Raw genomic sequence first — 24719 nt, 5'->3', positions numbered from 1 at the left:
TGTTTAAACCTGGCCCAGCATACTCTGACTAGGTGACCTCTTTAAGTACAACTTTCTTCCTTTTTTATAAGGATTGATAGAAAGTTATGTTACAATTGTCATTTAGTGGCTCCAATAATCGTTTCATTATAGCTTAGTGGTTCATCAGTGAATTGTTTTCATTTTCCATTTCAGACTAACTTCAGGAAAATCATTTAATCTCCCTCTAACTTTGCTTATTTAATCTTAAGATAAAATATTCAGCTGTAAAGTGTTCCTGAGTTTCAGAGAAGACAGACAGGATGATAGATCCTTATGGACTAAGTGAATGTAAGCTGTCATCTTTGATTTGCCAAGCCTTTTAAATTTTGTTAAGTGACAGGTTCAGTGAAGAAATGGATGCTATATCATGAAAATTCCATTTTTAGTCATTCAGCTTTTAAATGCTACAGGCTGATTCAAGGGGGCTTTTAAACCACTATTATTTGTTGCCCTTGGAGATAATTAGAAAATAGATGCTAGGTTCATAGGCCCAGAAAAATTGAAAACTGGTCAGCAGGGTTTAGCCTTAGGAGAAGGCAAAATGATCTGTCTGTTTGGATTATATGCAGTGTCTCTACCATAATGCTGATCAATACCTAGGTGAATTTGTGCCTTCTGGTTTTATGTCATGCTTGAGGTCAGTGCTCGGCAAAGCTTTGAACTAATAAAGGACTGGTTCATTCTAAATGAGGAGACCTTTTTTGGGAGGGAATTCATTTTCCATATTTCCTTCTCTTGGGGAAGAAGGGAAGTATGGAAATGAAAGGCACTTTCAATCAGTGAGAGAAGAAATAGGAGTTAACAACCACTAGCCTTTTGGCCATATATATGACCACTCCAGACATTCAATCAACTACCCATGTTCTTATGGAACTATTATCATCAGATGAGTCTATTTACATCATTGTAACATTGACAAAAAATGTATAATTTTGATCATTTCTGTTCCATCCCTTCTGAAACATAGAGCTTACCAAATAGGAAAGAGTTAAATGGATAGTGATTTGAAATTTCAAGTTCTTAAATCTTTGCTTTAAATAGTTCTCAAAGTAACCATCAATCGACAGTTAAAAGAAGAAAAATACAGAGCAAAATCTGTTGCTAAGAAATGGATAACTTCGAATTTTAATAGGTTCTGTTCTTTTAATAGCTAACATTTATATATAGCATTTACTATGTGCTAAAAGCTTTACAATTATTCAATTATTTGAACTTCATAATAACCATGAAAGATAGATATTATTATTATTCCCATTTTTACAGATAAGAAAAATGAATCTGAGAGAGGCTGACTTGTGTTGTGAAAAAAATGCAATAAAGAGAAACTGAGGCACAAAATTCTGAGCATGATTAATTTATTAGACTAATAATTGTTAATTAATTAGTCTAGCAATTGTCCATGAAAGGGATCCAAGGCTCTTTAGTAGCCAAGGATGCATCTGAAAATCAATCAGAGGAGCTCTTTTATATACTTGCAAGGGCAACAGTACCCAAAATAATCCAGAGATGCAAGCTAAACTAAGACTGTGATTGGTCTGACACAGAGATAGTGAGTTCACAATTGATTTAACTAAGAGGGAGGATTTCCATAGCCCATGGCAATGGGGAAAATGCAGACTAGCATCCCCTAGAATGTAATGGGCTGAGGCTTGAATTGATGCACTAAGGTCCCAAGCACGGGAGGCTAAATAGTATTTGGACTATAATCTATTAATATACATGCTTGGATAAAGAATGGCCCCCGCCCACTCTCTGTGCAAGTCCTGATGTGTTGTATAGGAAATTACGATTTTGGTGGGTGGAGGCAGAGAGACAGGAAGAGAGGCTGGGAGAGATTGGGCCTGGGTTTAATTCTGGTAGCTGCTGGTCTGGTGGCTTCTGGTCTAGCTAGCTTCTTGACTCAGTTGCTGACATTGCTATTGCCAATTCCCTTCTACCTCCGATCTTTCTTCATCTCTGCTAAGAATAAAGATTGATGATTTTCCCCTAACCTGAATTCCTGACTCCTGCTGATTTTAAAATACGTGGTCATCACACTAGAAAGTTTTGTGGTGGGCAAACTTGCTGTGGCCAAGTTGGCTCCTCTTCCTCATCCCATCTCCCAGCAAATTCACTGATTGAATTACAGGTGTGAGGAAGCCCAAACCCACATAATGAGGGAGCCAACCAATGTATAGTGGGGTTGACATATAATTAACTGACTAAGCCTTATTAAAGTAATACAAAGTAAAATAGGATAGCATTTTTCAATTTTTCATTTGCATAGTCACATAGCTATTAAGTGTCTAAAGGCTGGATTTTAAACTTTAAGACTTCCTGCCTCTAGATCTCATACTTGATATTCATTGTACCACCTAGCTCCTCTTGTTCTTTTAGCTGCCTAATATAGTTCCAGTTGTTCATGAAGATTAAATCTAACTGAATGGGAGGAAGAATTGGTGAGAGGAAACCTTCAAAGTATTCAAAGTTGAGATTTGGGTAAAGATAATATATAGCTGTTTATTCTTTCTACTAAGGGTCAGGAGATTAATGAGACAGACAGAAACATGTGCTTACATGCACATTTCAAATATATAGATTTTGAATCTTTAAAAAAGCTCACTTAAATTCAGGTCATTCACTTTTATCTAATCAGAATTTCCTTAGCACTTTGGGGATAGTCTCTCTCTGATTTACTTACTTAAAATATCATAATCAAACTTAACATTGAGGAGTATTACCAGAAATTGGATCGTAGGATTATAGATTAAGAGCTTGAAAAGGTCTTAAAAAGCCCTCTAGTCCAACATTGTTATTTTCCAAATGAGGAAAGTGAGACATTTAGAAGTTGTGTGACACGCCTTGAGTCACAAAGGCATTGAAGCTGAAATTTGAACCTAGTCACTCCTGATTCAGGGTCTGAAGCTCCATCCACTGAAGTAGACTGCCTCTCACAGTACACAAAATACTGGTATTGTAATTCAGAGAGAAACAAACTTAGAAGGAAAATATTAACACTTTCACTGACAAAATAAACTTAAAGGCTTGTCCTTTCTCCTTTATGTCTAACTTTTTGTCCTGTTATCATTTACACACACACACACACACACACACACACACAAATACACACACACACATATACACACATACCACCCCTGCCTTTGGGACTTCACATTAGTTATATCTGCTTTCATTTTGAATCTTTTTCATCTACTCCTATAAATATTTAGGATAGTTAGGTGGTACAATGGTTGGAGTGCCAGACCTGGAGTCAGAAAGACTCATTTTTCAGAATCCAAATCTGGCCCCAGACACTAAACAGTTGAGTGATCCTGGACAAGTCATGTAATCCTGTTTGCCTCAGTTTCCTCAACTGTAAAAATTAACTAATGAGTGGCAGCTAGGTGGTGCAATGGATGCAGCACCAGCCCTGAAGTCAGGAGGACCTGAGTTCAAATTTCATCTCAGACACTTAACACTTCCTAGCTGTGTGACCCTGGGCAAGTCACTTAACCCCAATTGCCTCAAGGGGAAAAATTAACTAAAGAAGGAAATGGCAAACCACTCCAGATATTTGCCAAGAAAACTCCAAATGGGATCATGAAGAATTGGACACAAGTGAACCGACTGAACGACAGCAACATAAATATTCAATATGATTCCATAACACATTTAAGTTTAGCATGTAGCATTATACTAAAATGGAGACTTGACTGGGAATATAGTGAGTCTGTGATTCCAAGGAACCCCATCGAATTCTGCCTAAACTTGATTAAAATGTAATTGGGAAATGATTTAATAGAATAAATTAAAATGCAATACAATATAGATAGTATTAACATGTGATTTTCTAAGTCAATTTGTGGCCCGCAAGGATTTCTGTCTGTTTGTATTGGATGCTATCTCACCAGCTGAGGAAATTCCATCTATTGATGTGAGTTGTCATGGCTTTTTTTTGTTTGTTTTTTGGGGGTTTTTTTGCAACTTTTAACTAAGGACCCCTCCAAGCTCATACAGTATGTTTGAGTTCACATGGCCCTTCCCCAAGTGTCTGTGTATCATGTCAGCACAGAAAAGCCACATCATGCCATGTAGAGAATTCTGACCTTGGAGCAGGAAAATCTGGGTTTAACTCTCATCTCCTATGTATCCTAGCTGTGTAATCAATTATGGATAATTTAATCACTTCATAGTAGTCCCCCACTTTCTCCCTGAGCCTCGGGCTCCTCACCCTTACTGTGAGAAATAAGTGGCTCCTCTTGGAGCCCCTCCTGGGGTTGTTGTGAAGATCCAGTGAGATCATGTGTATGCGGGGCTTCCCAGACGTTAAAGTATTGTGTAAACTTCGGTTGTTACTGCTGGGAGAGCGCTAGCCAGAACACCGAACCAGTCTTTTTTCTTTCTTAGAAAGGCAGGAAAGTGCAAATTAAATTCATTATAAATTAATACATGTTAATATATTGCATAATTTATTATATATGATGATATAAAATAAATGTAAATTAAATTTCATTAATTAGAGTAATTAAATTAAGTCAAAGATGGTGTGTGAAGAGGCTTTGGGGGGCAGGGGGTTTCATGGTGCAACACCTTGAAATTGGTTGGGGAGCCCCTGAATACCCAAGAAGAGCTAAATGAGAATTGCAAGGATTTTTTTTTAAACAAGGGTCTGGGACCACAAGCTTCAAACCAGACATATCCCAGACAATCCAAAGAATAGATGGTCCCTTAATCCGGGGAGATTGGGGCAGAGATGCCAGCCACGAACCAGGAGATGGCAGCAGAGAGCGGCTCGGCGCGGCCCTGCACACCAGGGACAAAGCAATGCCAGCGAGGAGGCAGCCGGGATGGGGCGGCGGGGAGGGCGGTGACATCACCAGGGCTCAGCCCCTTCATAGGGGTTGCCCTTCCTCCCCAGGGGCAACCTGTGGGACGGAGCTCTCCCTATGTTAAATTAAAGATGACTCCTTCCCAGTCTAGTCCACGATCTTTCTGTTTTTATTACTATTGTTCAGTCCTGTCCAACTCTCCTGACCCTGTTTGGGATTGTCTCAGCAAAAGATGCTGTTTGCCATTCCTTTTCCAGCCCATTTGACAGATGGGGAAACTGAGGCAGGCAGGGCTAAGTGACTTGCACCCTATTTAGTGCCTGGGGCCAGACTTGCACTTGGGAAGGGAGCGCTCCAGGCTTGGTGCTCAATCCACCCTGTTGTTATGAGGTTTATTTAAATGCCTTTTAGTTTTAACTTGTATTTTCTCTGAATAAATGCTTTAAAAGATTAAGCTCTTTAGGGGAAGTAAGGAAGCAGTGGCTTTGAATTGGTGCTGAGTGATATCCTCAGAGTTAGAGAAGTTCCCTGGGCAATAATGTGAGAGGGGGTGCTCCCGGTGCCCTATTGTTGTTACCCCTCATGGGTAAGGGGATCAAAGAGGTACCTTTGACAACACTCCGATATGCTCCTTGGTCCGAGATTCTGCTCCATCATCAGAAAGGGATGTTCCATAAAATTATTATAAATTTTAATAAAAGTCAACCATCAATCAACAAGCACTTATTAAAGTGTGAAAGTTACAGTGTCAACTGCTGAAGAATAGGAAGAAAAGGAGAAGATAGTCCCTGTTCTCAAGGAGTTTGCATCCTAATCCAAGAGAACAAATAGATATACAAAATATACAAAATAAGTATAAAGTTGATAGAAGGTAATCAGCAAGACAGAGGGTTAGTTTTTTGAAAGGTGGCAAAAGCAAAACAAAAAAATCAAAATTCATAACGAGGGGAAAATCTTACCTAAATACCCTATTTAGAAGGCAGAACAAGCAAAGAAATTTTTTTTTGTTTTGTATCCTCTTCTAGACTCGTCTGAAATTCTGCCAACTTTAGTCATGTTTTCCATTCCTGAGGGCATATTTGAGAGCCTTGATGTAGCACTAGAAAGGTTGTCATGCTCTGTGCTGATGCTAATATTGATTAGCTCATGGAAGAGTTGAGAAGTTAGGAGAGAGTACTATTAAAAGATGATTTTCCCACTCGTGGTTCATTGGCAATCCTGTCTCTCCCTGTGGAGGTCCATCAGGAGACTGTGCTTGGGTCCCAAGCTAAGGACGGCCCTGTAGGAAAGGGTCTGGTGGTGTTTGGTGATAATAGCCAAGTGAAATGGTGGGTTCTCACTTTTGTTGGAAGAGGAGACAACCCCTTATTATGCTCCCACAGAACAGCCAGCTAGAGGCTGCCAGTAAACCAGTTTCTTTATCAAAGTCTTTTTGACACCCCTGAGATGGCCAGCTATATGGTTTTATATTAAATCTATGTTGTGAGTCACAAATTACTAGTTCTGGTTTCAGTGGCAGGGTCATGTATATAAATGTGTCAACACATTGAGAATGGTGACCAGCAGGCTTCTAGGACCCAAGGACCCAACTTGCTATAGAAAGAGGAATAGAATTGGTGCTGGTACGGCAAAAAAGGGAGAATAAATTCTCTTTAAATATGACTTGTTGCTATAGGGAAATCATTAGAAGGCGGTTGGTATAGCAGTTAGAGCATGGGGCCTGGTGTCAGGAAGGCCTGAGTTCAAATCTAGCCTCAGACACGTACTGGGCAAGTCACTTAACTTCCTGTTTGCCTCAATTTCCTCAACTGTACAATGGAAAGAATAAGAGGAACTAGCTCTGAGCATCAAATGTGTAGATCAAATAAAATATTTTTAAAGTACTTAGCCCAGTGTCTAGTACTTAGAAGGTTCTGTATAAATGCCAGTTATTCTCATTCATTATTATCTCCCATTTTAGATAATCTTTCAAAATGTCTGTGATCTCATCAGAATAGATATTCTTTCTACTAGTCCAGATCATAACTGAGTAACTATGACCATACAATTCTTCCTTTGCAACAGATTCCCATACCTTGATAGGGCTCCAATTCCAAATATTCAATATTTCTAAAATTGAACTCATTTCCCTATCCCAAACCAGTTCCTCCTTCTGATTTTTATATTTTTCTGGATGATGCCATTGTTTATCTAGTCATCAAGTCTCAGACTCTTGGGATCATTCTCAAGTCTTCTCCCTGCTCTGACATGTACCAAGTCTCAGTGATTGTTCCTTTAGAATGTTATAACTGTGCTTTTCTTTTTCATTCAGGCACCTTGTACATAGTTGGCATGTGTAAATGCTTGTTGCACTGAATTAAATTCAAGTGATTCCTGACATTTTCCATAGTTTCCATGGAACATAGTTCATCTCTTCATGTCTAGTTGGAATGCCTTGTCTTTAATCTGTCGTCTTCCATTTACCTTAAACATCACTACCAATAGCCTTGAAATGTTTTAAGTATGCTCCTTTCCAACCTCACACACACACACACACACACACACACACACACACAATACTCACCCACCTCCAATAAAAAATCTTTTCATGATCCACAGGAGAGCATTTTATTCAAGGTCCTCTCTAAAATCATTTTTATGACTATTCACAGTATGTGAACTCTGCAGTATGGTTTACTCATTGTTCCCCCAAAATGCCATACCTAGGCCTACCTCTCTGCCTTGGCTAATACTATTTTCCACTTTTTTGAATTCCTTTTCTCTGTGTCTATACCTGTCCTTTCTGAGCATCCAACCCAAGTCCCATTTCTTTCATATTTATGAAGGTAATTCTCTCCATTCTCCTATGATTTTTCCAGTCTTGGAACAACTTCTGTCAGCTTCTTTGCCATTGTAAAACCCTGTCATTTCTGTGACTCTAACTCTTCTTTTGAAGATGTAAATTTATTCCCACATGACTGCATATTAGGGAATAACACGAGCAAAATCAAACTTTGTGTTTGCTTCTATGCTCAATTTAGTCTTCGAGAAACAGTGAGAAAATGCAGAAAATTGCACCCCTTGACAAAACTTGTAAGCTGCATCTCTTTCAATATCAATTCCACAAACAAACTTAAGAACCTTTTCAAGGTGCATGCTTTGCAGCCCACTGAGGCTGTCCTGTCTCCCTGCATCAATTCAACTTTGCCAGCCCAGATCATGTGGAAACCAGGGCACATGTGGAACAGCAGCCTGAAGGCTTGGACACCATTACTATTGTAACATTCATATATTTCTTAACCATTTAACATATCTAAACCATACTACCGTTTTTAATTAGATTTCTATTTTAGTTTTTGAGTATTACCTCACTAAACACCACCCCACTCTCCCAAGTCTGGGAATTTTTGTTTTATGATTTTGCAGTAGGATTCTTTTCTTTTTTTTCCCCTGAGGCAATTGGGGTTAAGTGACTTGCCCAGGGTCACACAGCTGGGAATAATGTTAAGTGTCTGATGCCAGATCTGAACTTAGGTCCTTCTGACTTCAGGGCTGGTGCTCTATCCACTGTGCCACCTAGCTGCCCCACAGTGGGGTTATTTTCAAGAACCCAAATATCAAGTGATAATACAACTGACTATACATTTTTATTAATACCTTTTATTTTTATATTGTTTGGATTTCTCCCTATATCTTTTCCCTTCCTCCCTCTCAAAGAGCCATCCTCTTTTAACAAATAATACTTTTTTAAAAAGAGGAAAAAGGGAAGAATTCAACAAAGCCAATTAGTACATCAAAAAATATGACTTTATACATAGGCATTCATATCATGGATCTTTTCATATCTCCTCTTTAATTTTTACCATTTATTTTACACAGCATACATGCATTTTTTTTTTCTCTTTGCATATTCGTTCTCTTCTCAGCTAGACTATAATTTCTTTGAAAGCAGAAACAAAGCCTTGTACCTTTTATATCCACAGTGTATAACACAGCATCCCTACACAAGACTGGTTGTTATTAGTGATATGAGACATAAAGCAATATGAGTCTGCTTCAAAGACAATTCCTTATAAGCATTTATTTTCATTTTTCAGGTTTTTCCAAAGATCAGTAAGAGTGAGTTATATCATCTACTGGTCATCCTGCATCTGGGGGAGGAGGTGGGAGGAAGGAGGGGGAAAATTGGAACAAGAGGTTTGGCAATTGTCAATGCTGTAAAGTTACCCATACATATAACCTGTAAATAAAAGGCTATTTAAAAAAAAAAAAAAAGAGTGAGTTATATTTTAGGGAAAAAGTAAGGTTAGAAAAAATGACTGTTTAGATTTTGAAGTTGTCAGCTGGAAGAAGGGTGGGAAATTGGCTGCCCTGTTTTGTAGTTCCTCCTCAGGTGTGGCTAGAAGAGGTCTTTCCTCATCTATAAGATGATGATAGCCTATGTCATAGCATTATTGTAAGGGTCACATAAAATAATGTTTGGAAATGCTTTACAAACCCTTAGTATGAGCATTGTTTCCCCCATTTTACCGATGGGGAAGCCAGCAGAGAGTCTTAGTGACTTTCCCATAGATAAGAAACTAGGTCAGAAAGGTTAAAAAGGCAAATGTGTCTCACAGGCCAGAACTCTTGTTCAGTTCTATTCTACCTTTTGGGGAGTCATTTTGGAATTGGTTTCATTGGTCTTTTTTCCTTTGTGCTTTAAATACAGCCAAACCTTTGAGACTGATCATCCAAATTATAAGTAGTCCAAAAGCCTTTCTTCTTTCTTCTTGTAAAATCAGTAGGTGGAATCAGTAGGGGAAAGGGAAATCAGGAGATAAGAAAACTAAATTCAGTTCCCTTTGATTTTTTTGGAACCATTTGAGATTGATAAGGGAAGACAATGGTGAAAATTATCCTGGAAGTGTTATCTGCATATTTCAGTTAGCCATGACCTAGTATTCCCCATCCTGCCACAGAAAATTAAGAGTAGGCTGTGTGTTCATTTGTACACAAGGTCAAATATTCAAGTATATCCACCCAGAGTTCATACTGTTCTCATAGACAAAGGGAGTTTAAAATGCCAGGTCCAATGATGAGGTTTCACAATTGCTTGATCACAATATCCTGAAGGCATGTATAGTCAAATTGTTCTATTTAATAAGTATTTATGGAATTGATCTATTACAAGTCCAGGTGAATTTGGAGAGGAAGGAAGAAACTAAGTGCAATCACATTTTCTCCTGAAAGTAATTATTGTTTTCTTTTTAATTGATATTATTATTTCTCATATCTGTTTTTTTAATTTCCAAATGTTTTAAAATCTGAACCATTTATTCAAATATGTTCTTTCTTGCCTTTAATGCCTACTCTTCATACTTTATTCCAACTGATGGGTTGTAAATATTACCATACAGAAAAATCATAAACCAGCCATTTGTTGAAATACAAATTATCTTAATTAACCCTCAAGTTTTTTAAAAAAAAATAAATATGCTTTAATTTAACTGAAATTGTTTCATTCTTCATTTTCCTTCCTCCCACTTCCCCATTCTCACTTTGCTCTCAAAAAAACCCAACAACAGCAACAACAACAAACGAATACTAGGACAGACATTAACAATACCTCTGAAAACTGGTTCTATGAAAAAGATAACAACAAGCAAAACAATGTCACAAGGGACTTTCTTTTGTCCCCCTTCTTTCCCTGATGATTTAGAAACTAGGGAAAAGAAAAAAGATGAGGTGTTTTGTTTTATTTTGTTTTGAAGTACAAGAGGGACTTCTTTAGCAAAAACATCCTGGAGAAGCAAAGGAAGAAAAAAAAGTCTTCACTGGAATCCAATTTGATTTTACTGATGGCAGCTGCTAGTTTTATTATAATACATTCCCCACCGTAGGGGTAAGAGCAGCTGTTCTTTGCCCCTTTTGGCTGCCTGTGACAATCCTATCTGTACTGTGTTTCTATTCTCATTCTCCCTTGCCTCCATAAATAGTTTTACAAAGAATTTCAGTTCATGTTTTATTTTCCTCTGGTTATGGTCAGAGTAAGCATGTCCACATTCTTTGACACTTGCCACAAGAGTGTGTACTTCCTCCTCCTTTCTCTCAAACCATAAAAACTCTAAATGGAAGTGTTTCCAAAAGCAAATGAAATGGAAACCTGATTATGTTGTGAAACGTATGTCCACACGAATCTCTTAGTTTACTAAAGATTCAGTGATTCCCCTTTTCATCCCAGGCCTTTCAGAAGTCTCAGAAAATTAGTCTATATTTTATTGCCTGTATGAACTAATCTGTTTAACATTAATATTTCGGATTATTAAAGGTTGTTCTTTAATGGGACAGATTCTAGAACAGTATCACGCATATAGTAGCACTTAATAAATACTTGTCAAATGGGTGAAGGAAGACTCCAAACTTTAAACATTCTGACCATTTTGTATGGAAGGCCTTCTAATATGCCTTACAACCTTTCCTTCTCTTACATCAGCAAAAGATATTGGACATAATTCAACTTTTCAGTTTGGATATTTTAGGCCAGATCCAGACAGCCCTAAATGCAAGTTCACATTCCAAAGAGATTGAGCTAATGAAACAAATTTTCAAAGAATCTTTTACCAAATACACTTAGTAAGTACATTCATGTACAAATCTTTACTCTATATGCACAAATGGTTCCATCCTCTACCTCTTCTCTAGCAGACTGCCCCCTCTAATATCCTTTCATTAATCTTCAGTTTCTCCCTCTTTACTGGATACATCTCTAGTATTTACAAACATATTCTATGTGTCTCTCATACTCAAAAAAAAAAAAAAAACAAAACAAAACAAACATTTAATCCATCCACTTCCACTAGCTATCATCCCATATCTCTTCTCTCTTTTGTAGCTAAACTACATGAAAAAGCTATCTACAGTTAGTGCTTCCATTCCCTTTCCTCTCATTCTTTCAACTTTAGAGCATTCTGGTTTCTAACCTTGTCATTCAACTGAAACTGTTTTCTCTAAAGTTCCCAATGCTTTCTTTGCCAAATCTAATGGCCTTTTCTCGATATTCAGCCTTCTTGATCTTTCTGCAGTCTTTTTCACCGCTGATCATCCTCTTTTCCTGAATATTTTCCTCTTTCTAGATTTTTGTGACACTGCTCTCTTTGTGACACGTCACCCAGTCCTCTTCTTCTGATCAGGGGTATTCCCCAAGGTTCTCTCCTAGGTCCTCACATTCTGTGATGTTTTTCTTGGTGATCTCATCAGCTCCAAGGTATTCTATTTTTGCCTTTATGTAGATGATTTTCAAATTTATCTAACCAGCTCAAACCTCTCTGTGGATCTTCACTCTCACATTTCCATTGGTCCATTGGACATCTCAAATTGGATGTATTTTAAACATCTTTAACTCAGTATGTCCAAACTCATTGTCTTTTCCCCCAAACCCTCCCCTCTTTTGAATTTCCCTATTATCTGTCACAGATATCATCTTCCCCCCAGTTACCCAGATTTGCAACCTCAGTATTTATCTTGCCTTCTTACTCTCTCACTGTTCCCATAACCAGTTTGTTTCCACATCCTATTGAATTCCACCTTTATGACATTTCTCATATAGACCCCCTTTTCTCCTCTGAAAATTTATTTTCCTCAAACCAAACATTCTATTTCTCAGTTCCATACATTTTCACTGACTCCCCTTCACATATAGAAGTCCTCCTCTCCCAGTTTCTACTTCCTGGCTCCCTGGGATCTTAATGGAGTTAGCAGGAGATGAGAAATCCCCAAGTACAACACAAAGTAACAACCAGACAGACTTAGCAGAGAGGAAGTAAAACAACTCAGCTTTTCAAGATGAAATATTCATAATAAGAGGCAATGCTCATGATTGGACACAAGTGATTTTTATAGAGTTCTTTTCTGGTTCCAGTGGAAACAGGCTCTATAGGAATGATTTAGACTTTGTGAGATCAAAGAGGAAGAACTGAGTTTGATTTATGTTATGAGTGGGAAACATCTGGAAAATTGATTATTAATTGATATGCAACCTTCCCAATTATTGAGGTCCTTAACTGTACATAGTAATGTATGAATAAAATATACATTATTACATTTAATAATGTAACAAATTAATTTGTTAATTAAAAAATAAGTTTTAAATGAAAACTGAGAATTTAAGCTCCCTATTGGTTTCTTCATTTTGTGGGTTGGAGAGGCTTCCTCAATCCTTCAGAATATTAGTGTTGTCTCTGAAACTCTCTCTGGTTATCATGTATGTAACATTTCTATCAAGTTGTTTGCATGGCGTCTTCCCAAATTAATCTGGGGACAGGGGCTAATTTAACCTGCCTTTGTTCCTCTCCCCTCACCCCACAAGTTGGCATACTTGCTGGCTGGCTACTTAACGAATGCTTGTTGACTTGACTTGTAGCATCATTCCAAGTCTCCATCTCCGGGGACACACTCAATCAATAAAAACAGCATCCTGGGTGGGGAATAAATAGTTCAGCCCATCTGAAGAGCTTCCTGTCTTCTCAGGACTGATTTATATGATTTCCCCACTGCCATTCTGCCAACTCTTCAAAACATTAACACCATATAACCCACTCTAATTAGTCCTTTGAGAGCCAGAGACTGAGCCACATAAATACAGCTTACAACAGACTTGTCATAAGATCATATATTTAGGGACTTTAAAGACATCTTTTTACATAGAAACTAAGACATAGTGAAGGTATATCACTTGCCCAGAGTTATACACATCGTAAGGCTTTGATGTTATTTATTGTTCAGCCATATCCAACTCTTTTTGACCCCACTTGGGATTTCCTTGGTAAAGATACTAGAATAGTTAGCCATTTCCTTCTCCAGCTCATTTATAGATGGGGAAACTGAGGCAAACAGGGATAAGTGACTTGGTCAGGGTCACACAGCGAGTGAATCGCTGAGGCTGGTTTTGAACTCGGGCCTTCCTGACTCCAGGTCTGGCGCTCTATCCACTGAACCACCAACAAGCTCCTAAAATATCTCTTAAGTCCTTAGTGTAGACATCATCCCTCCCTCCCCTACTAAATCAAAAACAAACAAAGGAAGTAATCAGAATGAGGGACTTTGATACAGAGAGTTCTACCAAGAGCTTGATGCTGACATACAAACCCAAAGCACACAGCAAAGGTAGAATTTGAATTCTGTTTCTTCTGCCTCCAAGTTCAGTGTCCTATCCGCTGCCCCACACTGCCCATTAAATGATTACCCATCATTGCCTGATTTTATCACATCCATGTGGGTATCTGGGACTATTTCTTTTCTCACTGTCAGTGTGCCTGCCTTTTAAAGGTACCTTCCCATTCCCCGCTTCTAATCTGCTGTGGAAAATAATCAAATTCGTTAGAATGGTGTGATTTGAGGGCCCAGAGGAATAAAGTGCCAAACTTTTAGGTCTAAGACTTTGTGACAACTATTTAGAGATCTAAGAATCTTTTACTCATAGGCAGGAGTGTGCTGGAACTAAACTCCTTTCAGAACCAATAGTTAAACTATCAACGTGTACATTTACACCCCATAAATCAAAATCAAGACTTGACTTGCTCTTTTGTGGACTGACTATACTTAAGGAAGTGATGAAGAAAATATTGCTAATGAAAATTCAATTTAAAAGGATCTCACATAGTCCCCCCACCCACCCATTTTTAATCCTAATCGTTATAAAATGTCTCTTCCCCATAGATTGATGGGGATTTTTTCAACTATAAAAGGAGTAAAAACTCCTGTCTTGCCTTCAAAAGTCCATCTCAAAGGGGAAGCACTAACTTCAGCTGCTATTGATCCTCCTACACCAGACATGTAGGTGTCTGCCTTAATCTTTGGCCAGTGACTGGGCCAGTTGGCACCTCTAATGACTGACTGTACGACCTGCACCAGTGTCTATCATTCCTTCCAATGGTAGGCCATTTATATAGATTGTGAGCATAAGTCGGTTAGCTGTCACAGCTGCTGTCCAGTATATTCCTGGATTTTGTTGCTTGGAGTCAGAATCTGGGTGAATATCACCAGATTGCTCATTAGGAGTATTAGTAAACCTGATGCTACTACTTCTCCTGGGTGATAAGTCACACATTGTCTACCTGTATTAGTGACTGGGATATTATCTACACATTCCCCAGTGTCCCACATCAGTGTGTGGATGGTCATTGTTTTGTACGTACAAAAAAGTGAAATGGTCAAGCCTACTGTGCCTGGAAGCAAGGGATCCATAGGCTGGAGAGGAACAGATTTCACTTCTCCAGGGGGTATCTCAGTTGTCCCAGCTGCATACAACTCTATTCTCCCCAATTGTAATCCCTTTCTCCCATCAGATTGCTTCCTGGCTGGTTGGTCATGTCTGGGTACTGGACTTTTAGGCACTCTGTGGGTGCACCATCAGCTGCCATCATGCCCCAAGTGTTTTTTGCTTGGGGCCCTGGAGCTGGGCCCCTTATCCCGTTTCCCTGAACCTGTCTACATTCTGAGGCCCAATGGAAGCCTCTGTTGCATTTTGGACATGGGCTATTGGGTCTTGTTCTCCTATCCTGTTTCTCATTCTGTCTCTATGCCAACATTGAGGTTTCAGATGTCCTGCTTTGCCATACTGAAAGCATTGACGAGTCTCTCTGGAAGTCCCTTGCCAAAAGGAACCCTGTCTATTGTTTTTAATCCATTCTTTGTCCTCCTCTTTTTCCTCACTTGTCCTCATCTGGCTGTTCTGAGAATGTTTCTGTTTTCTATAACTTGCAGGATTCTTTAAGGTCAATTGCATTATGTTGTATGTATAGAATGTTTCCTTGGAAATTGTACGAGGACCTTTATCATTGTAGTATTCACATAGCTGATCTCCTACTAGTTTCCAATTATCTGTCTCTGTATCTTCTTCCTTTAAGAACCAAGGGGACATGCGTTTTAATGTACCTAAGAGTCTAGATCTGCAACCAAGTTACAATTAAGCATTGTCCCTTGATCAGCTTAAGCATGCTTTCTACAGAGTCCCCTTGGGGCGGAAGTGGGGGTGGGGGTGGGGCTGGGGGAGAATCTTTTCCCAGTATCTGCCCCATTTCAGCCAGAAAAGGTTACTAGTTTAGCCCTTAACAAAGTAAGTTCCTTGTTTGTCTATTAAAATTCTCATCCTATTTCCTGGTCACCGGGGACTTCTTCAGTGAAATTAGGGTCCTTTGTCCACACATTGGGCACCAAATGTGATGATCCTGTTAGCACCCTGGATACTTTAGAATCAGCCGGAGTCAGGATGAGCAAAGTCCTTGGTCTTTATTCTTTAAGGGTAGAAGTGAAGGGGATGGAAGCAGGATCTCTGCAACCTCCTTCTTCCTCGTCCACCGCCAAAGTGACTCTGGCTTGTCTTACTCCACCCCCTAGTCCCTCCTACAATCCTCTTTATACACCAATCATCAAGCCAGCACAGGATCGTGGGAAGGATCATTTTCCAAGCATATGTTTATAGAAGCAGGAGTTCTCAAACTTCTGTTCTTACTATCTTTATAGTATTAAAAATTATTGAGGATCTCTCCAAGGAGGTTTTGTTTATTAGAAATAAAAATGAATTTTGAATTTTTGAGTCCTCTAAAAGGGTTTCAGAGACCTCAGGATTCTCTGGACCACACTTTGAGAACCACTGTTGTAGAATATTGTCCAATCAGTAAATAGCCTTAAGTGCTCGGTTGTCCGACCTCAGTGCATCGACTCAAGAGTTTCAGCCCTTTACAGAAAAACAAAAAAAAACAAGAAGTGAACATACCATGTGTTGATGATTTACATTCATTCTCCATAGTTCTTTTTCTTGATGTGCATGATGTTTTTATCCAAAGTTTATTGGGATTGCCTTGGATCTATGATACTAATTCATTTCACTACTCTGATCTTCAAATTCTTCTTCTGTAAAATGGGAATAATATCACCTGTAGTACCTTTACTCACAATGTTGCTATAAGAACCAAAAGAAATTAAATGCCAAATAAATGTTGACTTTTCCCTACCTTTACTTCAAATCATAGAGAAAATTTATTTTCTACCCTTTAGTAACACATTTATGTAGTAAACGTATCATTATTCTTTATTTTTTACATAAGGATAAAATGAGACATAGATTAGATTCTTGATAGGTATGTAGCACAGAAATGTAGGTTCTGCGTCTTCAGAGGCCTTAGAGATTGATACACACCTGTTTTTGTAAGACCCACCTCTTTAAATAAATCACATTTAAAGACACAAAAATCATTCTTACCCATGGATCTGTTTGAATTTTAGGGGTAGTCTGCCAGTTCCTGATCCGGTATCCTTAGAAACATGAGGTCCTGAAGTTAAAATGGCTCACCCTCTATCCAGTTACCGCCAGCTCTCCTTTCTCCGGCAGCTGTCTTTCACCTGACCATTGCAGCCCCTAACATTACTTGTACTTCTCTAGAATCCCACCGGACAGCTATGATCACGTATGACCCAGAAGCCAAGTGGACTTAACTTTTCACTGACTTGTGAGCAGTGATGTGCTGCTTGCCTTGTAAACTGCCCTGCTGAGAGCTTTGCTTAGCGAGGATGTCCATGTTACCTGCAGTCATTCCCCTCGGTTCCCTCCTGTGATATGTGCTCCCATCCATGCAGCCAGTCCCTCCCTGGCACAGACCACAGTTTTATGAGAGGCTGTGATTTAAAAAAAAGAGTCAGCCTCTGTTGGCCAGCCTCTGAGATAATTCTCTGAACAAACTGAGCAAGATTCGGTCCCGGAGTTGCCCCCAGACTAGTAAGGACTCGGTGCTTTTCCTATGAAAGCATCTGCTGCAGCTTTGGCTCTGCAGGGACAATTCCAAGCCACAGGAGACATCACAGAAGAATAGAGGAAAGACCCAGACTCTACAACCAGGGATGGGCTTGGAGGACAGATAAGCATTTATTAAACACCTTCTGTGTGCCAGACAGTGGCAGCTGGTTAAAGCACCGGGTTTGGAACAATTTGGCCAAAACCTAGGGCTTGTCTCTGAGCGTTAGAAAAAGGGGGACTAAGTCCAGAGAGGGTAACTAGGTGACACAGTGCATAAGGGATTGGGCTGCGGCTAGGAAGGCTAATCTTTCCAAGTTCAAACTAGTTACTTAACCCCGTTTGCCTCAGTTCCTCATCTGTAAAAAATGAGCTGAAGAAGAAAATAACAAACCACTCCAGTATCTTTGGCATTAAAACCCCCCAAAAAAGTACTCACAAAGAGTTAATTTAATACACATGTATCAGGCACTATAATAAGTGCTTCATAAATATCATTTCATTTAATCCTCACAACAACTTTGAAAGGTAAATTTATTAGCATACCCATTTTATAGCTGAGGAAACTGAGGTAAACAAAGGTTAAGTGACTTGACCAGATTTGTATTCAGGTCTTCCTGAGTCCAGGTCCAGCATTCTATCCACTCCATCAACTATCAACTAGCTGCAGTCTTTACCTACCCAGAAACTGAGGGTAATTATGATGTGACAAGAGTTCAGTGATTTTCATTGATTAATTATCAAACACTTGTTAAGTATCTACTGTCTGTGAGGCACTGTGAAAAATAATATCATTTTTCAATGCATATACATTATTTGTTATCAGCTCACATTTACTATCTAAAACTAGCCAGCAGTAAATTAATTTTTCTGGCTGTCTGCTCTAATAAAGGGATTGGATTAGTTGGTCTCTAAAGTTCCTTCCAGGCCCAAGGGTGTGTGTGTGTGTGTGTGTGGAATGCAGGGGGGGGGTGGGGGTGGGGGTGGGGGGGGGGGGAAGAGAGAGAGAGAAAGGGGGGGGGGGGGAAGGTATTCTCTTATCTACTCAAAATCTGCTGTAAACCATTGCTTTCCCTGACTTCCTGTGGTAATGATTTTTATTGCCAGAATTTACATCTCTCTGGAACAGCAGTCACCATATTTCACCTGAATAAAAAAGAAGAATCGGTTGCCTGATGCTCTTAAATTAATGTTCATTAATCTCTGTAGGAGAAATGTCCCAGTAGATGAATTTTTTAAAGTTCACAGGAGGCATGAGAATATGTATTTCCTCAAGGACTTCTTTATAGGAATCCCTTCTATCTAGTCTTTGTCCCCATATTGCTTTTATTGCCTAGTATCCTCTACAGTCTGATGAATTATGACCCTATCATGAACTCATCTAAAATGATTAATAATCATCACTTTAAAATATAACAGCAATTGGAAATGTGGGGGAAGAATCACGATAGCCAACAAATAATGAATGCTATTCATCTCCTTTTCTGGTGAATCTCTTTCCCCACATTCCTCCATCCTCAGTTTCATAATAGCACTGTATGGGTTAGACCTTCCTTAGAAGGGAATCAAACTTGGGTCCTAGCAAAAAAGGCAACCCTTCCCTGTGCCAGTATTCTGGTAAATCTGATCCAAAGAGTCATAAAGGCATACGGCTTTGAGTCACTCCTCTGATCTCATAGATCAGACATAAACATACTTAAGAAAATTCAATGGGCTATACTCTTCCCAATGGAATTGCTGTATTCATATAATTTACAGTAATAACTCAAGTCTCGGGTTCCTTTATATCATGGCCTAAACTCCCAAGCTGTTCTTCTCGCTGCATGAACCACTTGCAAATATCTAGCCATCAAAGGTGGAATATAGATCTAACATAACATAGATAGAAAGATACAGCCTCCATTAAAATCTTATTCCGTTGCTTTTTCCTTGTAGCATATTAGATCTTGAGGGAGCTCTCTCTCCTATTTTGTTTGCCCCAGGAGGCAAAGCCAGAATCAATAGGTAGCAGGTACAGAGAGGAAAATTTTAGACTTGATATTAGGAAAAACTTTCTAACTGTCAGAGTTCCAAAAGTGGAACAGGTTGCTTTGAAGAGGGACTGGACTCCCTCTTGGCAGCTCTTCTGATAGTGGTTATAGTTACTTCCAGCTCTCAAATCCTGTCATCTTGCAAGGGCAAGGACAGAGGATTTTGTGTTAATTTTCGTATCCCTAGGACCCAGAACTAACTTATTAAGCCTAATAAGCACATACTCAGTTTGTTGAATGTATTATACAAGTGGATGCCACAAAAGCTTACCCTGAAAGGCTATGACAATAGAGCAAGCTAAAAGATCCAAGGATGAGCGGACTGTGTGCCCTCCGAGGGCCATCCCAGCTCATTTTTTAAAGGCTCATCATCAGGGAGCAGGTCACCAGGCACTGATACTTGGCCACAGAAATCGTGAAGTTCCTCTGCCGAACTATGGAGGGCCAGCGACCTGAGATGAGGGCTACACTCACTGAAGAACCTACAGGTCCTTAAAGGATCCAGATAACTGGATGTACACATAGAGGGATTCACAGATGTAGGTCTATGCCCATATACTTTACGAAGTCAGTGCTCCAAAATCCAGATGATACAACCCAATGCTATCCACTGCAAATAGAAATGGGGGCCACTAAATGGTACATATAAATCTCTGTAAGCTGCACATTGACTTAGAAAACCACATATTAATATTATCCCAATTTTGTTATTTTCTTTATTTTGTCAGACAGTTCCCAATTACATTAATCTGGTTTGATGCACTTGGGAGTTCTGTGGGCCAGATGCAGCCTCGGGGCCATGTGTTTGACACCACTAGTATAACAACAACAGGGTTGTGGGGAAAGCACTTGCAAAGCATAAAAGCCAAATAAATGTGAACTATAGTAAGGAGCATCGTGGAGAAACCTGGGCCCAAGTCCTGTCCTTGATACCTACAAGCAAATCACTTCATCTCCCAATGCCCCCAGACAGCTAGGCTGGAAGATGCAGGGGGTCCCCTGCATTGGTGGAGGAGGATGCTGGCTAGGATTCCCTTACACTGATGAAGTCCGGGACTGGTCAAAAATAGTGCTAGCCGGAATGGAAAGTGCTTTGTTCATGTTTTTGTTTTCATTTTCTCTAGTCATCCTCAGCCTAACAGGTCTTAAAATAAGAGGCCTTTAATATGAAATGGTTTAATTATTTCCCCAGATTTCAAGGAAGTATGAGTCAAAAATATAACAAGCTAGGGAGGGGGAGATGAGAGAAGTAAAAAAGGTATTGATAATTACTATATTCTGTGATCCTTACCCACCTCATTTAAAAAAAAAAAAAAAAAAAGCTTACTTAGGAATACTAGGGAACAGATCTCCACCAATATTTTACACCCACCAGGAAAAATATAGGGAGAAAAACTGGTTGCAAGGAGAAAAATGTCAATAAAATCTTGACTTTTTGAGGGCAGAATTATCCTTTTTGTCTTTATAGCCTTGATCCCTAGCACAATTGTCTAGCATATGGTTAGTACTTAATAAAGGTTTGTTGATTGATTCTTTCATTCATCTTGGTCCTGGTAACCTGATTAGGTGGCTGGAATTCATTTTTGAGAAACATTTTTCAGTTGGCTTTTTTGAGTGAAGAGGGATTTGTGGGAACCTTTGGATAAGGTCTTCCTCTTTGGGCATCTTCACCTGACTAAGTCTCTTATTTTATATTTATGATTATGGTCTCACTTATCCTACAAATGCAGCTGGGATAAAGCAATTTCACAGTTTTATGTTCTTATTTTTAAAAAAAGTTCTGTTGTCCTTTCCCCACAGCCTTCAATACAGCCAAATGTGAGAAATTACAAAAAGAGAAAGAGGACCTGGAGAGAAGGTTTGAGGACGAGGTGAAGAGACTTCGTTGGCAGCAGCAGGCTGAGCTTCAGGACCTGGAGGAAAGGTTGCAGCAGCAGTATGTGGGAGAGGTGAAACGCCTGCAGGAGGAACACCGGATGCAGCTAGCCAGGCTCAAGTGTCAGCACCAGGAGCAGGTCAGCACTTTGGAACACTGGGGCACTGAATCTCCTGACCTATGGACAAAGTATAAAGGGGAGGGGAGAAGAAGGGGAAAACCAACACAGTTTTACAGCAGCTATCTGGCTCAGCCTGAAGTCAGGAAGACTCACCTTCCTGAGTTCAAATGTGACCTCAGACACTTACTAGCTGTGTGATCCTGGGCAAGTCACTTCACTCTGATTGCCTCGGTTTCCTCATCTGTAAAATGAGCTGGAGAAGGAAATGACAAACCAGTCTAGTACCTTTGCCAAGAAAACTCCAAATGGGGTCGCAAAGAGTTGGACACAACTGAAAATGACTAAGTAACAACAAAAAGACATAGTTTTAACAAGACCTTATGCATTTGTTCATTGAATGAGCAAACATTTATTAAGAGTATTTTCTTGGAGGTACAGTGTTGAATTCCATTAGGAACAACAAAGGAAATATAGGAGAGATATTTTTAGAGAGATGAAGGGACTGGTGTTGCAAAAATATTTTGAGGGGACATCCAAACATGGCAGCCAGGAAAAGGAAGAGAAACTAACAAAAGAGTCTGAGAGGGAGTTGCCATATAGAGTGGATCAGAGAATTAGGAAAGTTCTGAATCATTAAAACCAAGGAAGTAAGGAGAGTCAAGGAGGGATTGGTCAATAGTAGATGGTTCTGATGTCAGAAGACCTTTAAGTTCTAATTGTTGTTATTTTAAATTTAAATTGGAATTAATCTTTTTGGCTTTCTTATTAGAAAACATAAATTAAATCATACAAGTTGAAAAAGTGTAGGTGGGTTGGGATTACCATCATTGGAAAGAATGTCTAAATTGATATACTCAAAATCCAATAGAATATTGGAGTATTGACAGTTTTTTTAAATTCTGTTTATCTCAAGGCATATATAACAAATGCTCATAGACAGCAATTTGTTGCTTGTGCACAAATAGGCACATGGTGCTGGGTATATAGTTTATGTATTTATATATTTCCTTGGGATTATTCTTTGTCTGTTTTATATACATTTATATATATATATATATATATATATATATACATATACACTTTATAGATCATAGAATCACATAATGTCTGTGTTGGAAGGAACCTTAGAATCCATTCATTCCAACCTATACCTAACCAAAAATATTGGCTACCCAACAAATGGTCATCCAATCTTTTTAGGGGAAAGTCATTGGTTCCTGAAGAAACCCAGAACAATTTGGAATCACTCCAAACATCAGTTAGTTTTTCCTCTGAGCAAACTTAAATCTTTTTTTCTGCATCTTGCATCCATTGTCTCTAGTAATTGTGATTTGAATAACATTTAACTTTTGTATTATGAAAACCATTTCTAAGCAAAATTAAGGATCAGCAGTATTTACACTAGTATTTTTGATGTGTTCATATTTATATATTTTTTCTTATCTCTTTGTTGTCAGAATCCTTAATAGGCAATAGTTTGTATTTCAACATATTAACATAATAGATTTAAGAAATTCTATATATTTCATACATTTAACTAATTCAGATTGGCCATCTCCCCAATTTGTCAAATATATGCAATTTTAATAAAATATGAATTTGTAACCAGCTCCTAAGTGGCCCAGTGGAGACTACTACTCCTGGAGTCAGAAAGACTTGAAATTAAATCCTGCTTCAATCATTTACTAGCTGTATGACCTAAGAGAGTCACTTAAGTTCCGTTTTCCTCAGTGCCCTCTTCTGTAAAAATGGAACTAATAATAGCATCTATCTCCCAAGTTTGTTATAAGGGTCAAATGAGATATTTGTCAAGTGTTTTGCAAACTTTCAAATGGTGTGTAGATGCTAGCTCTTGTAATTATTATTATTTATTTCCATTTGCAGGATAGAATAAATTCAATCAAGTAGTTAATTCTTCCAATGATTCCCATTTCCAGAAACAAAAGACAGGTCTAAAAAATAAAGCAGTAATAAATGGTCATGTTCTATTAAAATTGCTCTTTGCAAGCTTACTGGTGACCTCTTACTTACTAAATCAAATGGCCTTTTCTTGATCTTCAAACTCCCTGATCTTTATTATTATAAATATAGAGCTGGAAGGAACCCAATCATTTTACAGATGAGGAAACTAAGACTCAAAGACTAGAGTGATTTGCCTAACCTCACACAGAGACTTTTATTTCTATCCTTTGTCCCTAATAATAACATGACTTTCAAATGCTTTCCTAAATGATCACTTAGTTAAATAATATCTATAACATTCCTCTAATCAACCATTCTATCAATTCTGTCAAAAAACAAAATGAAGTTGATCTATGAACTTGTTTTTTATAAAGTCCAGTTGGTTCTTTGTGATTACGACTTCCTTTTCAAGATGCCAGCTGGGATAACTTTTCTAAACATCATCCCTTTAATATGTTCTAGAATTTTGCCAAAAATTGGATTTAGTCTTACTGGTTTGAAGATTCCATTTTCTTTTACTTTTTTTTTTTTTTTAAACCATGCTATTTGACCTTATTTAGTCCTTTGGCACCTCTCTCATTCTCCAAGCTGTTTCAAAGATTACTAATACTTTATTTTAAGGTTAGAGTATCTAAATACTCCTCATGCAGTAAATGATTGATTTTCAATTGTGTATTATCTAATTTGTATGGATTTACTAGTCCACTCAATTCTTCTCTTGCTAACTGAATTATTAAGCATATCACTGTCCCTTGGAATGTCCAGCAGAAGATGAATAGAAAAGGAAAAAAAAATGATGAATCTCGTCAGATTTTCTATTTGTGCGATTTGTGCATTAACAATCAGCAGTTAGGTGACACAGGGGGAAAGCACCACACTTGGAGTCAGACACTTACTACTTGTATGACTTTGGCAGGTCACTTCATCTCTGTCTGCCTCAGTTTCTTCCCAGGTTTGTTATCAGGATCAAATGAAATACTTGTAAAAGGCACTTAGCACAGTATCCATACACTGTAGGTACTAAATAAAGGCTTATTTCTTTTCTTACCAATTCTGCTAAAAAGTCTGATGGAAGAAGATTGGAATGAATGGCTAAAGTGAAGCTTTGGATTTTGTGGATCCATGCTATTACATAAGCTCAAGTTGCTGTTAT

At 38.6% G+C, this 24719-nt stretch overlaps 1 protein-coding gene across 2 annotated transcripts in view; it reads left to right on the top strand.

Moving 5' to 3' along the window:
- Positions 1-24719, top strand: part of MTUS2 (microtubule associated scaffold protein 2) — a 620079-nt gene that overhangs the window by 550579 nt on the left and 44781 nt on the right. For both annotated transcript variants that reach the window (XM_031960747.1, XM_003764496.3), the window contains one exon: positions 21408-21622. In XM_031960747.1, the coding sequence (XP_031816607.1) occupies positions 21408-21622 (215 nt within the window). The remainder of the gene's footprint in view (positions 1-21407; positions 21623-24719) is intronic.

The sequence above is a fragment of the Sarcophilus harrisii genome, chromosome 3, assembly GCF_902635505.1.
Source record: "Sarcophilus harrisii chromosome 3, mSarHar1.11, whole genome shotgun sequence".
NCBI lineage: Eukaryota > Metazoa > Chordata > Mammalia > Dasyuromorphia > Dasyuridae > Sarcophilus > Sarcophilus harrisii.
Note: the sequence above shows the minus strand (reverse complement) of the source record. Positions and strands in the feature narration are given on the sequence as shown.